We start from the raw sequence: 18,454 nt of genomic DNA, 5'->3' as shown, positions 1-18,454 counted from the left end.
TTAATAAGGAAATAATCCCCCTACAGAATAATATATAATCTCCTACATTTACACACTTTCCTAATTTACCCATTATACACAAAGATACTTGGGATTTTAACAGATTTTTCTATAGCACTAACTAGAGCATTATTAATGCAACCGGAGCTCACTAGAATAGTTAATGACCGTTCCATAATTTCAATGAAATCGGCTTATGGAGAGTTGGTCAGCTTACTGCCTTTTTACAAGACGACAATTTCACTTTTCGCATATTTTTTTTGTATATATGTTCTTTTTTTTTTAGGTGACATCCTGGGTATTCACGCCCGTTTTAATGGTCCGCGACTAATCACACGCCTCATAGAGTGGACCCACGACGGAGATAAATTCAGAACCAGCAGCAGAAACTTCGTTATTTATAGTGTCCACGTTTCTTAAGGCGGGCAACCCTATCCTTTTCTCTTCAGTGACAGAAACGACAATCAGTACCAAACCAGGGCCCATTCAACATATCATGACATTATAAACATGCCCTCTTTAGAATGTCGTCAATCAGTCTACTTAACGTTGAGGTCTGGTTCGTTGCTCATTCTCTTCCATTGATTTTCCAGTGCGAGCCCCCAAAAACGAAAATCGGCACTGCTCGGTATTAGTGTCTCCTCTCTCCCGCATAACATGAACCAGATTTTCAAGTACCCATTGACCCGGTTGGTGTCTGCTGTGAATCGACTCTACTTTCGCTCAAATTTTCATCTGTTCTCCCGAGAATCTCACTTCCTCGGGATAGGGAGTGCTGAGCCGGAGTCATGGAAATCAATGGAGGGTCTGGTTCGATGCTCCGCCAACGATGTTCCATTGTCTCCTATTAGCTTCTTGGAGCGATCAGCGAAGGTGCACAGAGACAGAACATCGCTTGTGTATCGATCCGTGAAGCATACTTGGGGAGAAACCCATGAAAGGTGTCTCAAACTGGCTTCTGCTTTGACCCAGCTGGGAATTTCCCGCGGCGACGTGGTTGGTCCCTTAGTAATTTGTAGTCATTTCAATTCTCTTCTGATTGTAATTTTTTCTTGGATTTGTGTGAAACTAAATTCAATTTTTTATTGTATTTTTATTCGAATATATAAAAATTCAAATTGAAGTTCCCACTGCCAAACTCCCACAAAAAATGGAGTCGGTGGGCTTGTACTGGATGCATGCTTAACCTATCAAATATCTTTCTTTTCTTTTCTTTTTTACTATTTTTATTTATTTTTTTGGAAGGACATTTCTTCTCTTTTGTTTTGTGTTACCAAAATCCCAATTTATTTATTTATTTGCAGGAATTGTTCAGTATGCATTTTTTTCTCTATCCGAACGTATGGCTATTTAAGAGTGTTCTTGTTAGCTTGCTGTAACATACTTCTCCGTTTACGCAATTATGGTTGCACAGAATATGGAAATCAACATGGTTAATTTGATCTTGTCTATTGGAAAATTCACTTTAAGCCTTTTTAAAAAAAAGAAGGAACATGGTTACTTTTATTTAACTGATATAGATTGCATATACCTTGAACTTTTACTTCAAGAATTATGTAGAACTAATGACAGAATTTGACAGAAATGAAGCACTGAAACTTTCTGCTTTTTATAACTTTTAACGGAGCATATTTCTTCATTTATGACATCTGAATTGTTGGGTAGATTCATTGTTGACTGCAGTTGAGTAGTAAGTTAGATTTGTTGTGATTATTCTTCAATCGGATAGTTCATGTTCAAGATTTATGATTGCTGAACATAGGGAAATGGCTGAGGAATTTGATCTAAGTGCATGCTATATCTCATTACTGACTGATCCATGAATATTAATTTTCACTCACGATGTATGACTTCAAAGGGGAAAAGGTGTTTCTTCTTTCCTCTTGTTTCTGTAACTGAATTTAAATTTTGACATAATTTCTTAAAAAGCTATGTACTGGTTTCTGTAAATGCTTTATGCATTTTTAGATTATTTCTTGAATAGTTCTATGTCTAAAACTGTAAATTGCTTAAGCAGGTTGCAACACTAGCTCCTAATGTTCCGGCAATGTATGAACTGCATTTTGGGGTCCCAATGGCTGGAGCAGTTCTTTGTACGCTCAATGCCCGCCATGATTCAGCAATGGTTTCAGTTCTACTGAGACATTCCCAAGCCAAGATGATTTTTGTGGACTATCAGTTACTTGAAGTTGCTCAAGGAGCACTTGAAATTCTTGTTACAGAAGGAATTAAGCCTCCTATCTTAGTCTTAATCCCTAATCCTGATGGCTCATCAACTCCCAACATTAGTACTAATACCTTAGAATATGAGAGCCTGCTGCAGAGTGGACATAATCATTTTGAGATAAGGCGGCCAAGAAGTGAATGGGATCCTATTAGTGTTAATTATACTTCAGGCACAACGTCAAGACCCAAAGGAGTTGTTTACAGTCACAGAGGTGCCTATCTGAACTCCATTGCAACATTTCTCCTCCATGGGATGAGCTTAATGACTGTGTACCTTTGGACTGTTCCTATGTTTCACTGCAATGGGTGGTGCCTCATTTGGGGGACGGCAGCCTTGGGAGGCACCAACATAGTCCTCAGGAATGTCTCTCCAAAGGGTATATTTGATCACATTGCCCTCCACAAAGTGACCCACATGGGCGGAGCACCCACTGTTTTAAACATGATTGTGAATTCCCCAACCAGAGACCAAAGGCCACTTCATTGCAAGGTTCAAGTAATGACAGGTGGTTCACCACCGCCTCCACAGATTCTTCGCAAAATGGAAGACCTGGGTTTTTGTGTGTCTCACTTGTATGGCCTCACAGAAACTTATGGTCCCGGGACTACTTGCACATGGAAGCCTGATTGGGATGCATTGCCTCCAGATGAGCGGTTTAAGATTAAAGCCCGACAAGGGGTGCACCATCTTTGTTTAGAGGAGGTTGACATAAAGGATCCAGCTAGTATGGAGAGTGTACCTTCTGATGGTAAAACAATGGGGGAAGTTATGTTCAGAGGAAACACTGTAATGAGTGGATACCTCAAAGATTTAAAAGCAACAGAAGAAGCATTTAGGGGTGGATGGTTTCGAAGTGGTGACCTTGCCGTGAAACATTCCGACGGATATATAGAAGTAAAAGATCGGCTAAAGGATATTATTATATCTGGGGGTGAGAATATTAGCACTGTGGAGATAGAAACTGTGATATTTAGTCATCCCGCAGTTCTTGAGGCTGCAGTAGTCGCAAGGCCAGATGATCACTGGGGGCAGACACCTTGTGCATTCGTTAAGTTAAAAGATGGCTTTACTGTTGATGCTGAAGATATAATTAAGTTTTGCAGGGATCATTTGCCACACTACATGGCTCCCCGGACAGTCATTTTTGATGATCTGCCGAAAACATCAACTGGAAAGGTACAAAAATTTATACTTAGGGAGAAAGCAAATGCCTTGGGCAGTATTGTTTGAGCACAAAGAACTGCATACCTTGAGCCTTGAGGCATGTTTTGTTTGAAGGTAAAATCTTTTAGTTTGTCCTATATCCCTTCTGTTTCTAAGTTAATTGGGATTTCTTCACAAATACTAGCATTTTTTTTAGTCATTAGGTTCACTCATTTACTTGCCTTTTATAGAAATGTGGATAAACAGAATTTTTTACTTTATTTCATATTTTATTTTTATTTATTTATTTATTTTTTGTTATCATTTTGCTTAGTCTATTGTAAAAATTGAATCCCATAATTCAACCACATCAGCATATATACTTCATTCTTTGCTTTTGATGATTGGTGGTAGAAGGGTAGATTGAATTATGGGATTCAATTTTGCATGACAATACTTGTAGTTATGTTTTCTGTCTGCCTAATTGCTATGGAAGATGAAATGAACCCATTTCCCTATAAGTGTATGTGTTTGCCCTTCGTTGTGCTTTCTGTAACTCGGAGTTGGAAACAGGGGAGCACCTCATCTTCAAATGCAGAGTAAGTGCTGAAGTTTGGAATTATTTAAGATGCTGGCTTGGATGGTCTAGAGCCATGACTACCGTAAAAGCTGCACATAAATGGTTGAAAAAAGAGGCTCTAGGGACTGGTATCCAATCAGTTGCTAAGAGGGCTTGCTTGAATACTACTGTTAATTATTTGTGGCACTTCAGAAACAAGTTGAAACAAAGACACTCTGACTAAAGCAATGGTAAGATTTATTCAGACACACATATTCATAACCTTGAATGACAAATTTCCACATCTTCTGGAGTTTGGGAATTGAGATGAAAGCTTTTTTTATGTCAGATGCCCTATTCCTGGATTGGCTTGTTGGCCCCTAGGTATGCCCAGGTTTCATTGTAACATTTGATGTTTGATGTTGTTTTGAATTTTTGGAGATAACTTGTGAGTTGCAATGGATGTCTTTCCTGGGTATGCCAAGTGTATTATGTACATACCACTTTTGATCAATATAAATTTACATTTACAGATAAAAAAAACAATTAATTTTGGATTCTCAACCCTAATTGTATGTCAAGAGCATGCCTTTTTATTATTTCCTTTGATATTCACATAAATCTTTTCAATTTTTGTCATTGCCATGTATGGATTTTTAGAAACCCTTTGATGTGAGGAAAAAATATTTAAAAAATATAAAAATATAAAATAAAAAAATAGAGAGAGAGAGAGAGAGAGAGAGAGAGAGAGAAGAAAAGGTTATTAACATCTCATTTGATGGCTACATAATTGAAAGTCAACCAGTAATAAATTTTCTAGTGAATAAATAGAAATGTCTGCAGTATTACCCAAAGAATATGGAATGATCAGCATCAAGTTTATGATCATTTGGCTTGAAAGCAATCAAAGACGTGCTCTCTCACACTGCGAATCCTTAATCATTCTGTTTGGAGCTTGAAAAATGCAAGGAAAAGGAAAGAAAAAATACAAAAAAATTTATTTATTCATATTTCATTATCAAGGAAAAAAAAATGAGAAAAGAAAACAAAAAATTTATTGAATTAATGGACAAAATTTTAATTTTACAAATAATTAACATTCTATTTTTTTAAGAAAAAAAATTAATCAAATATAGTTTCATTTTTAGTAGTACATAATACACTCGGCATACCCAGAAAAAATACAAAAAAATTTATTTATTCATATTTCATTATCAAGGAAAAAAAAATGAGAAAAGAAAACAAAAAATTTATTGAATTAATGGACAAAATTTTAATTTTACAAATAATTAACATTCTATTTTTTTAAGAAAAAAAATTAATCAAATATAGTTTCATTTTTAGTAGTACATAATACACTCGGCATACCCAGAAAAAACATCCATTGCAACTCACAAGTTATCTCCTTAAGGCAAGTCTCAAAATTTGCCACCAATGGAAGGCAAGTTTCCCGAGAGAGAGAGAGAGAGAGAGAGAGAGAGAGAGAGAGAGAGAGAGAGAGATGGTAATATTTTTTAATATTGTAATATCATGATTTGTTTAGTATACAATAATCAAATTAAATTGATCTTTATAGTTTTATATAATTGAGTGAGTGCAAAATGGAGAAATCATAGGTTATGTTTAATTTACAGAATAACTATTTCTTAAAATAAAATAGAATAGAATGAAAAATTGAAAATATGGAGGACAGCTGTTCCATGTATTCTTCACTATTTTTCATCTTAACATGAAATAAGAAGCATGACAATGCCTGTAGTTATGTTTTCTGTCTACCTTGCTATGGAAGATGAAATGAAACCCACTGCCCTGTGCAGACTCATGTTTTATTTTTCCTTTTTTTTGATCTTTTTTCATGAGAAGCTTGGTTTTCTTTCCCGTCTAGTAATAATTTTCGTCAAGAATTCAGTATCATGAAAACGATCTTAGACGCAATTGTATGAATAACTTCCCCTATTTTTCAGTTTTGTGATTTTCTGAACTAAGCTTCTCCTGTTCACTACCAACAAATATCAGCTGCTGTCATCCATTTGTCACATTCAGCATGCAAAGAAATATTGCAGTAAAACATCTCTCGAACTACAACAAAGAAGAAGAAAAGGAGGAAGCAAACATTGCTGAAACAGTGCACAGCAGAATGGTTTTCACAGAAGAAACCCCGCATATATAGAAACAGCAATTTGATAATGAAGCCCAAGGCCTTCTTCATGAAGCGGCAAGTGCAGGATTTTGAGTGAGATTGAAGCTGAGAAGGTAGGAGTTGGCTAATGAACCGCAGTACAAATGGTTCCCAATCTTGATGCCACTTGAGATTAGCGACAGTGCAGGATCATAGTAGCGGGCGGTGGGTTTTCCTTCCAAATCAACAGCCAGAACCCCACCATTCTTCTCTAGATGTGGTTTCTTATGGTACCTCTCCAGTATCCCTAACACTTTTCTGATGGCAGGATACCTGAACACCGCGTCCCAGAACCAGTAAGGTGTAAACTCCTGCCATGCAAAATTGCCTCAGTTAGTGTGATAATAATAATCGATACAATACAATTACAGGCAGAGTCGTGAGACGGCATACACAGGTTTAGGGAAATGGTTTGACAGAGCAACAGCGAATTAATTGAATTCCCTCAATGATTGTTCCAGGTTTCGTGCGTGCTTTTCTTAAGTAGTGGTAGGAGTATGATTTTTTGGCCTTAAATTTGAAGATAAATAATAAAGTTATTATAATATAGAAAAATATTAGAATTTCAATTTATAATAATTCATGATGGGATAAAGTGAATGTTAGAGATAATTAAATGATAAAAATATGTTTAAACTCATAAAATTCCACAAGAATAATTCTGGAATCATTCTAAATTCTCTAGTCAAATCTAGACAAATCATAGTACAAAAGCGTGCTACCGTTTTATCTCTGTTGGGGTGGAAAGGGGGTTTTGGAGGTGATGTTCATAACACAATGGCCCAAAAAATAAACCTTCCCCTAGTCTTGTCAACACTAAGTAGAATAATTAAATATTCAAAAACATAAATACATAGCAATCAAACACACAAAACCAGCCACAGTCACCCAAAAAAAAATACCAAGATTTACGTGAAAAATCTTTCAGTGTGAAGGAAAAAACCATAGAACTGGAGTCTACTTCCAATCTTCCACTATTTTAAAATAATATGTTACAATAGGTCTTCTCTAGTTAAAACTAGAAGCATATATCAACAACAATCATCAAGAATCACAAATTCTTGGCATGGAAAAATAATATGAGCTATCACTATCAAGGTGGAATCAAACTTGATTGAGAAATTGAAAGGTCTCACCTAAAACAGAGGCTGATGTCCAAGTTACGAAATCAAAGTTACAAAGTTAGTCTGACTAGAATTAAGAAGGATGAGTCACGAAGTTGTCAAAATTTCAACTCAATTAGATGAGAAATCAATATTTGATCATCAAAATCAAACTGACTGCATAGGCACCTTCAATCCTGAAATTTTAACAAACTATTTTTTCTATGTTTTACTCTTTTCTTGGATGTCCCAATGATACACGAAGCTTCCTTACTTGTAGTAATAGTATCCTAAATAAAGTGTTTTTACTTCTCCAAAGATGATTCACCATCTTTCAAAAAAAGGCACAACTAACTAATTAATGAATCACGTCATTCCAAAATAACAAGTGGGACACAACTAAACACAAAAGCCTTTGCTAGACATGAATTCCACTTTAACATTGAGCTAGACTTTCAAGAGAATCATTTTATACATGTAGGTCATCCTCCACATAAGAGGGAAATCCAACAAATCTCCCCTTCCTCACTCTATGTGAAGGAGTTCACCATACCGGCAATCACACAACACCTTTTATGTTTTTCCCTTAATAGAAATTTAATCATCATGTCTCAACCATTGTAATTTTTCTAATTTCTAACAACTCAGAATACAGTGCATCTCTAATGCAATAATATTTCACATCAATATGTTTCGAAAATGAAAAGTATGATTCTTATAAAATGAATCACTCTGACTATTACAATACTACATATATGTCTCTAATTTAAAACCAAACTCCTGCAAGAATCTTTTATTCACAATACTTCATTACAAGCTTCGGTATATGAAGAAGAAGAAGAAGAAAGAAAGAGGCTAGAAGGAACAATAGTTGGTCTCTGTTTTAGCGTTGGGAATAGCTGGCAGTAGACCATGGTGATAGGGGTTGTCATAGGAAAAAGCATGGTGGCAGCTCGAGGAGCTACAGATGTAGAGTAAGGTGGTAGGAACCCTAGGGTCTTGCGCAATAAAGATGGTGATGGAGGGAGGGGGGGGCACGTGTACCCCATATGCATTTTAAAGGCCGAACTAGTTGCCTGGACTGGGACTAGTCTGGTTATTCTTTTTTTAATTTTTTTTCTTATTATTTAAAAAATGGAAAATGCACAATATTCAAAAAATCATAATAATTTCAAAAAATATATATATATAAATTTGTTAAAATTTTATAAAATAGCTTTTTTATCATCTTTGAATATTTTAATTATTTTATTATTAATATTCTTATTAATCATATTTATTTATTATTATTTTTATGATTGTTACCATTGTTATTATCGTTATTATTATTGTTATTATTACTTTTTACTAATTGGCATAAAATTTTTCTCTATCGTGTTTGATTAATTCATTTGTTTATTTTCTTTAAGTTTTTATAATATTATTAAAAACCCAAAAAATACAAATAAATTTGTAAAATCCCAAAAATTAGGAAAATGTATAATTTTCTTGAAAAAAAAACTCCTAGAATTTTTTTTTTTTTTAAATTGTTAAAAGTAGTTTTGATGTAAAAGAAAGTTTCCAATTTGGTCCCCATTTAACCTAGATTTCAAATGTTTAATTATTACGTTTGCATATGTTCTCTTTGCATGCTATATTACATTTGTTAGTTTAATTTAGAGATTAAAGTGTGTTTTTCTTACATTTGGAAAATGATGGAAACCCTAGATTCTTTTCTTAAAAGCTTTCTTTCTTTGAAAAATTCTCATTTCATATCCTTGTTATTTTCAATTGATTTCTAATTTCATTGAGTTTTAATTCAAATTCTTTCTTTTTTTTACTCAATTTCAAATCTCATCAAATCTTGCTTTTCAAATCATCGCCTTTCATAATTGATTTCAATTCAAGTCCTTTCCAATGTTCCATCTTTTCTAAAAGATATAGATTTTCAAATTTGATTCTCTTTTAATCCATTAATTTTAAAGAAATATTGTCTTAGATCCTTCCATCTTTTTTCCAAAAATTAGAAACGTAGGATTTTATAAGATCACTTTTCCAAAAGAGTAAATTAGAGTTTCACAAGCCTATCTTTTAAACTCTTTTGACAATGATATCTCATCAAATGATTGAAAAGAGGGTCTCTTTTGTTTTATTATACTTCTTGTTTAAAGCGTGCACATAGAGTAAATAGCAATAATCGTTCTAAGAATCGATATCGATAGAAGTGTTGGTTGACTAATTCCTCTTAGAATGGCTTGTCAACCACCTTCCTGACACATAATTGTACTCTCAAACCTATTCTCTGATTCGTAGACCTTTTAGTATTTTTCTTCATTTTTCCCTTCTTAAAAAAAAAAAATAGCATGACGACTCCACTTTCCAATCTTTGTGTTTTTCTTAGTGCAATCTTCATTTTTTATTTTTTAGATTTTTTTACTTGAGGATCACTGTGCAAACCCTATTAAGTACCTAGAATAGAATTCAACATCGATAGCACAAAGGAGCATTTTTCATTCTTTGTATGTACTATTCTTATTTAGTCTACTGAACAACTTAAGCAGATATTGTTCTAGAATATATTTGTAGACAACAATGATGTCAAAATATATCATGACAAACTTGTCGAGGTAATCGAAAAACTACCAATTCATGGACATGTAAGAAGTAGTTGGTATATTTGTTACTTGAATGACATCACCAAGAACTTAAAGACATTCTGCAAGTAATTTTGTACTCATCTTTATCTACTATCCTCACATACTAGTAGCCTGAGCAAATCAAATTTTATGAAGAACTTGAAATGGTTAAATTGATCAAATAAATCAAGAATCAAAGGATAGTGATATTTGTTTCACAAAATAACTTTGTTAAACAAGGGTAATCCATAAGTAATTGTATGTTACCATTATGTTTCTTTTGGAACAACGCCAATGCTCCAAATGGTACTTTAAAGGGTTGCATCCAACTTGCTTCCAAAAAATCATCAAGCTTTTTTCATAGTTTTGATAACTTTAGAGGTGTCATTTGGTATAACCCCTTACGAGAAAATAATATCCTAGTTAACAATTTGATCTCATACTACTTACCTCGTAACAAGTTTTCAGTTACATATCTAACATCATACTCTGGAAATTTTTCAACACATTTTAGATGCAGTAAGCAGTAAATCTTGTCCTTTATTTTCATCCAATACCAACCAAATGAGATATGTTGGTCCACCCCTTCTTAACCCTTCTTAAATAGTAGAGTTTAGAAGAATTTCATAATCTTCTTTCTTCGTCATATCTTGAACCATATAAGGGTAATTACCCATTAGACAAAGGGATCCAGTGAACAACATTGTAACCACCCTAGTCTCCAACAAAAAAAAAAATTATCACTTAGAAATCATCTATTGAAACAACAATGAAATTTGTATCTCTTATGTGAACCAAGTTTTACAAACTTCGCTACTCATAGAGTAAGTTTGCAAGGTTAACCACTCTCATGTATCAGGAGTATTTATTAATATTGGGGATGTGACTCATATTCAAAGAGGATCACATGTACCTGAGAAAGTTATGTGAAGCGAGGGACAATTGCATGAGAGGAGTTTGCAGGTCTAAGGGCAAACAGTCGATGGTTTCAGGCAGTATGCAAAAGGTTTTTTTTTCTCAACACCAAACTATTAACAGTTTGGCTAAACCGTCGATGGTTACCGTCGGCGCAAATTATGTGATTTCAAATCGGGGGTTTGTAGATTGGGCTAAAACGGAGGGATTTCCACCGAGGATTGACACAAGTGTAGTTTATATATACTAGAATACTTATTTGCGCATTGGGTTCATACTTGAACAATATTGTAACTCAAAGATTGTAGTTTTGACATTGTTCATAGTGAAAGCTGAAGTATTGCTCCCGTGGAAGTAGGCTAATGCTGAACCACGTAAATCTTGTGTGTTCTAATTATGTTTTTTATTTTTCTTATTATTTTTTGATTGCCTTTTATATATATTTCATCATTGAGTGATTGCATTAGTGGTTGTTAATTATTTCGTGTTTGATTATGTGCTTCCGATGCACGTATTCAAGTTGAACAAATGTCAATAAGTGGTATTAGAGTTATTGGTTCTACAATGGATGGGGTCTCTTCAATTAAGTTCGACGTGAACAAGTTCAACAGAATTGGTAACTTTGGGCTTTGGCAACGAAGGGTGAAAGATCTACTAGTGTAGAAAGGGATGGCGAAGACTTTGTATGAAAGGAAGTCAGACATTGGAAGGGCTTGAAGCAAAGGCGATTTCCACGATCCGACATTATCTAGCCGATGACATTATATACAATGTCATGGATAAGGAATTGCCAGCTACGATTTGGTTGAAGCTTGAAAGCCAGTACATGTCAAAGTCACTTACGAACAAGTTGTATCTTAAGCAAAAGCTTTATTGGCTTAAGATAGCGGAGGGTTCGGACCTGACTCTATACATCAACACTTTCAATCAAATCATTAATGATCTGAAACACATTGATGTGAAGTTCGAGGAAAAGGATAAAGCATTGATGCTACTGAATTCTCTACCGAAATCTCTGACATATGAACACCTGGTTATGACACTAACTTAGGGAAAAACCCTGGAGGAGGACATCATGAGTGTATTGTTGGGGTTCCACCAAAGGAAGAAGGTCAACGATAAGGGTTCACATACTAAAGGGCTTATAGAGAAGTTGAATCAAAATTGAGGGAGGAGCGGTTTCTGGGGTGGATTGAGCGGCCATAAAGCTCAGTCCAAGTTCAGAAAGAATAAGAACGTGCGGTGTTTTAAGTGTGGGAAAATAGAGCACATAAAACCTCGAGTATCCAGAAATAAGGAAGGGAGTTGTTGAAAGTAAAGAAGGTTCGTCAACAATGGCAAATGTAGTTGAATAAGGAGACTATGGGAGCGGTGACAGTGATATGCTCTCGATTTCATCAAGGTCAGATGAGTTTGCAGATTCTTGGATTTTCGACTCTGCTTGTTTGTATCATATGACGCCCAATAAGGACTAGTTTGCTACGCACGGATTGGTCAATTTTGGTTCCGTTTTGATAAGGAATGATGCTGCGTGCCGACCCGAGAAGTGTTGCGATGAGTAGGATGGGTGGACCGGGTTGAGTGTTTATCCAACAGTGCAACCACGCTATTCAAAAAGTGTTGGGTCGGAAACCGATTAGCCCTGAAGTGTTGCGGTGAGTAGGATACCTACTGTGTGCCAACCCGAGAAGTGTTGCGGCGATTAGGATGGGCGGACCAGATTGGATGGGCAATCGTGCGTAGTTATGTTATGTTTGACTTAACCTGGTAGGCCTACCATGGTTAAGTCCATCCCTCGGACCGCACAACCAGATCATGCGGGGTTAATTCATGATAGTATGTCAGTACTATCAGTGGAAGAAATAAAAGAAATTATACTATGAATATATTTATCCAAATTAACAAAAACATGTTTATTTATTAAGTTAAAGTATGTTTGAGTAGAAGATAAATATAGTTTCAATTATAGGTGGGAGTTACAGTTTAAATGTAGTTTCTTTATAGCTAAATTAATGGTTATATATATATTTTATTCATGCTAAGAACTCATTTGTCACACATTGATAATAATTTATTCCCACTTACTGAGAGGTGTCTCACCCCAATGATATTTTAACATTTCAGGGAATACCAGATATCAAACTTAGGAGGTTTCGGGGCGAATCTAGTGTTTGGTTTTGAAGTAAGTACTGGTGAGATGCATGTATGTAGTTATGTTTTGGCTTACTATGAGCTGTATAACATTTTGAGGAGATATGTATGTAATTATGGTGATCTTAGAACTCTAGTATTGTATCTGAGATATTATGTGTATGATTCTACTGCATGGTTAGATATATGTGATGAACAGGTCAGCCCGGTACCACTTCGAGTCCAAGCTATTACAATAGGTATCAAAGTTTTTATATGTAAAAAAAGAAAAGAAAATATATAGCAAGATTTTTGGGACGTCACAATGACAGTGGTTGAGGCTTCCAAGGAAGCGTTGTGGCTTACGAGGTTAGTCAGAGAGTTGGGTGTCCAACAAGGTAGAGTTCGACTACAATGTGATAGTCAAAGTGTCATATACTTGGCGAAGAATCAGATGCATTGTGCGAAGATGAAGCACATTGAGGTGGGGTATCACAAGGTCAAGGAAATGATTGCTTCAGGAGAACTTCTTCTTGAGAAGGTCCATACATCTGACAATGTGGTTGATATGCTGACGAAGTCGGTCACGATGGACAAGTTCAAGTATTGTTTGGACTTGAACAACATCTCCAAGTGCTAGAGAGGAGATGGACCCAATCTATAGGCCTAGGTGGAGCAGCGATTGTACTTTCATATTTCTAAGGTGGTGAATATTCGCCAAGGTGAAGATTGGTGGGGATGTGACTCGTATTCAAAGCGAATCACAAGTACCGGAGAAAACTACGTGAAGTGAGGGACAATTGCATGAGAGGAGTTTGCAAGTTTAAGGGCAAACCATCGACAAATTGGGCCCTAACTGTCGGCGGTTTCAGGCAGTACGCAGAAGGTTTTTTTTCTCAACACCAAGTCGTCGGCGCAGATTACGTGTTTTCAAATCGAGGGCTTGTAGATTGGGCTAAAACGGAGGGATTTCCTCATGGAATTGACATAGATGTAGTTTATATCTACTAGAACACTTATGTGCACATTGGGTTCATACTTAACAATATTGTAACCCAAAGATTGTAGCTTTGACATTGTTCATAGTGAAAACCCATGGTCGTAGGCTATTGCCGAACCACGTAAATCTTGTGTGTTATAGCTATATTTTTTATTCTTATTATTATTCTTTGATTGTTTCTTGCATATATCTCATCATCGAATGATTACATTAGTGGTTGTTGATTGTTTCTTGTTTGATTGTGTGCTTCCGCCACATGTGTTCAAGTTGAACGAATGTCAACAATTAAGACTCAAGTCAAGTTTCTATACTTTTCCCCATAAGATAAAACCGTGAACACCCCCAGCATCAACCATAGTATGGGTGCTTTTCCTTTTGGTTCACAAATATTAAACCCTTAACTTAAGCAACCTTGGGTTCTTTCATTTACCTCTCCTACACCTTGAGCAATGGACAACTCAATGAGGGCCTTGACATAAGAAAAATGCAATCTTGCCGTTACCGCTATACATGTTTGAAACCTAGACAAGGATGACTCCTTTGAAGATGTTACACACCTTGTAATCAGCTCCCTTGCGGTTGGTTTCGCCTTGTTGAAAGAATTTCTACTGTTATCTTTCAACTATTTCAACTTAATGAATCACAATCCTAAGTGTTAGGAAAGTACTCTAGCCTGGTCAGTCAAGTGTCTAAAGAAGACTATGTAGTATACAAGTCTTAAAAACTCTTCAACATTTGCACAAAAATCTTTAAAGAAGTAGAACTATTTTCTTCCAATGACATATTTCGAATATCCAATATTAAAGTAGAGAATTGTGTCACACATTTTCTTGCACTCGTGATGTGTTAGGATTTTGCAAGCTGCATTCAACATTGTTGCCAACATTCTTAGGAAGGAATTGGACTTTGAGCTCTCCTTTCCAGGATTCCCAAGTGTCAGTTGTACAATTGTCATTTGGATCTCATCATATTTTGTACAACATTACAATTATGTGCTTCAACTCAAGTACATTAGGGTCATGGATAAATTTGTTTCTTCTGAACCAAACCTAACAAAATAAAAATATTCTATGTCAAAGGGTAAGTTCACTAACTTCTTAACATTAAGACAACAATAAATGTTTACAGTTTCGGTGCTCTTACTTGCCCACACTCTACCCCCCATAGAACTAACCTTTCCAAAAGTACAAACCAAAAGGTTGACCTTGTCAATAAGCTTTAATATACAATTTACATTATGATTACTTATGAAAGGAGCTCAAGACAAGTGCTCATAGAATAAGGCTGTAAACAAGTGCGGCAAATAAGAATGTGTATACATATGTGATTACAAATATATATATATATATATATATATAGAGAGAGAGAGAGAGAGAGAGAGAGAGAGAGAGAGGGCAGTTGTGGGAGTAAATATTGAAGACATTTGTAGAAAGTGATTAATACATTATAGATGAATATATACGGATGCATTTACAAATGCAGATACAGAAGCAGTTGTAGAAATAAATATTAGGATATTTTAATATGATCTTATCAGTATGCAGATGCCGAAGTAGTCACAGAAATGAATGATGAGCAATTTGGTGAGAGTGACTCTGGTGTAGAAAGTCGAAGACAGGGTGATCAATTAAATTCTACCATGATATGATATTAATAATGCCCATTAACTATTATATAAATTAAAAAATCACGCATAAGCAACTTAGTATATTAATTTACCATGGACAATGCAATCCAGTAGCGGCCTTCTCCGTCGTATTTAACATTGTCGGGTATACCTGGAATATTCTCCACAAAACTATCCACCCATCCTTTCCTCTCCCCTTTTATGTGATATTTTCTACACCTTCTCCTGCAAAATTGAACGCAATTTCCATCCAACACCTCAAAAACGGCGTCGTATCTCGCTCACTTTTACTACCATGATTTTAAATATGCATGCTACAACAGGGTAAATTAAATTATAAGTTTTATTCATCAGAGGTTTTTTAAATAAAGAAAGAGATAGATAAATCGAACAAGCGCATCGGACAACGAGTGACGTACACGACAGTTTCGCAGAAGACTACGGAGTTTTGATCCGGTGAGACCGCGACGCCGTTGCCGAAGTAGAGGTCGCGGAGCAGCACCTTGGTCAGCCGGGTGGACGGGTCGTAGCTGAGGAGTCGACCGTGGGGCCTACCCTCTAGCACGTCGAACAGGAACCCACTGAAGTTGTACTTGTAGGATGCGTCCGTGAAGTAGATGATCCCGTCCTCCGCCACATCCACGCCGTCCGTTAGTCTGAACTTCACTCCATCCGCCTCGTCCGTCAACAGCTCCACTTCACCGCCGTCTCTGCTTATGTTCAGCAGTCCCTGTCCAACCCACAAATCATCTGCTCGGGTGAGTGAGGCTCTTTCACTTGACCGCGGTTTCTCAAGCAGAAGGGATGTTTGGATGCTCGTTGACCGTACTCGTTAACGACTTAACCAAGTTAAGTCGATGACAATTTTGCATTTTAATAATCTATTTTATTATAATAATAAGATCATAAGTTTATCCTAATCCTTATTTGTTTTCGTCTTTACTTATTCAGTGAGAAAATCGAAGAATAAAAGTAAAAATTAAAGGATGTAATCATTATTTTTTCAAACGTTATTACTATTTTTTTAAAAATAAATTTAATTTAATTTAAAATAATAATAATAAATTTATCATAACGGTTAAAAGTTGAGTTCCATCAAAGTTGACCAGGAAAATTTAATTCCAATCAATGAATGCGAGTCCTGCTCTATTCCAAATAATGTTAATTATTTGTGGGGATGAGGCCCACTCAGAAAATAAGACAAGAAGATGGTTTTCACAATTAATGAATTTCAACTTTAACAAATGTTTGAAAAAATTGAGTATTCTTTAAATACTAATAAAAAATAAATGATTTTGAAATTCTTAAACACTATTTAAAATTAGAAAAAGAAGATAATAATGCATGCAAACAGATTAGTATAAAATATTAAATTTTATCCTAATGTGCATGAAAATATAACTTAAAATTTATATTCTTAAATATAATTTTAGCAAATAATTGAAATGCTTCCACAATTTCATCATAAGTTAATAACAAGCCAACGATAATATAATGAAAATAAAAATAGTAAATGGAATAACATAAATATTTTAAATAAGTATTTAATTATGTTTTTAAAATTTTGATATAATTAACAAGGTATAATTTCTATAAACAAAAATCTCATTTTTTTTATTAAAAAAAAATAATATTTAGAATAAGTGTTATTAGAAATCTAAAAAAAATATCATTAACATGAAATATTTAGTTTTCACGAAATTTATGGAGTTTCGCTTTATAAATGGAAAATTAAAAAAGAGGCAAAAATAAATCAGGATATAAAATTTTCATTTAATATATAATAAAAAAAACAAATTACAGTCAAGATTTTTTTTTTTTTTTTAGCTTTTGGGGGGATCATCTCCCTTTTCAACTCAGATAACGCTAACCTGATCGGGGTGGGCCACGATAACTTCTTTGTTTTTTCCGACAACAAGTCCGAGCGGACGACCCCCGACTTCGACCCAGTTCTCCACCAGCGATTCCGCCGACGGTTCCCGCACCGTCACTCGCTTGATCCACCCGTCCATACATCCGGTGTAGATGACTCCCGACTCCGAATCGTAAGCGATGTCTTCGGGCGCCAGCAGCGATCCCCTGCCAATGAACTCCGATTCTCGGAGCAGGCGGGCGTTGGTCCTGGGGAGGGCTATGGGTCGTCCGTCCAACACCTTGGCGGGCAGACGGGCCGGGTCAAAGGGATCCAGATTGAAGAGAAGAATCAGGGCCGCTGTTACGGGTACTAATACAGGTAACAGAAACCTGCCCGGCCATAAGCTTTTCCTCTCACTTTTTGTAGGAGCATCGGCCATTTCAGTATATTCTCTGGTGGCGCTGAAATAGACAACGGAGACGATGATATCCTAATCCGTGATTCCGCATATGTATATATAGACATAGTGAGAATTAATTTCCGCTGGCGGAGGACGGGAGGTTAAGGAAGCTTGACTTTTAGCCCAAAATGTCAATTAAAATATCATAAAAAGAATACTATTTTTGTGTACACGAGAATTTGTAAGGGTTTAAATAAAATTTTATATTACCTTTTAGGGTAAAAAAATGAGCAGCACCCTTTGATTTTTTTCAAAAAATAACACTCCACGCCCATAAATATTCAAGAATTACCATTAAACTTAATTTTATTTATAACATGAAATTTTCATTAATTGACTGTCACTCAACTATTAAACTTAGTAAATTTTATGCTTAATAAAATGACAATTTACACTCAATTTTGATGAGATAAATTTAAAAAATAATATTAAATTTATTAATAAATTAATTACAATATATTTAAAAATTTAACTTATAAGTGAATTTAACATTTAACGATTAAGTCGGGCCAATTAGTTGACAAAAGCATGATAACCAAATTATTATTTTTTAAAAAAATTAAAATTATAAAAAATAAATAAATAATACAATAATTCAAAAAATACTTAAATAATCATGTCATTATAAAATATTTGCTATA

At 35.1% G+C, this 18,454-nt stretch overlaps 2 protein-coding genes across 2 annotated transcripts; one reads left to right on the top strand and one right to left on the bottom strand.

Annotated features, from left to right (window-relative positions):
* The first annotated feature begins 529 nt into the window (after window positions 1-529).
* Window positions 530-4,407, top strand: LOC131155483 (butanoate--CoA ligase AAE1-like). Its single transcript, XM_058108666.1, has 3 exons — window positions 530-996; window positions 2,018-3,505; window positions 3,944-4,407. The coding sequence occupies exons 1-2, from the start codon at window positions 658-660 to the stop codon at window positions 3,455-3,457; spliced, it is 1,779 nt and encodes a 592-aa protein (XP_057964649.1). The 5' UTR covers window positions 530-657; the 3' UTR covers window positions 3,458-3,505; window positions 3,944-4,407.
* Window positions 4,408-5,946: 1,539 nt separating this feature from the next.
* LOC131155480 (protein STRICTOSIDINE SYNTHASE-LIKE 6-like) lies at window positions 5,947-17,862 on the bottom strand. Its single transcript, XM_058108650.1, has 4 exons — window positions 17,370-17,862; window positions 15,918-16,228; window positions 15,591-15,723; window positions 5,947-6,419 (listed from the first exon to the last, which is right to left on the bottom strand). Exons 1-4 carry the CDS (start codon window positions 17,790-17,792, stop codon window positions 6,135-6,137), a joined length of 1,152 nt encoding a protein of 383 aa, XP_057964633.1. The 5' UTR covers window positions 17,793-17,862; the 3' UTR covers window positions 5,947-6,134.
* Between the last annotated feature and the right edge of the window lie 592 nt (window positions 17,863-18,454).

Source organism: Malania oleifera, chromosome 1 (assembly GCF_029873635.1).
Source record: "Malania oleifera isolate guangnan ecotype guangnan chromosome 1, ASM2987363v1, whole genome shotgun sequence".
NCBI classification, from domain to species: domain Eukaryota; kingdom Viridiplantae; phylum Streptophyta; class Magnoliopsida; order Santalales; family Ximeniaceae; genus Malania; species Malania oleifera.
This window is presented reverse-complemented; position numbering and strand designations above follow the sequence as displayed.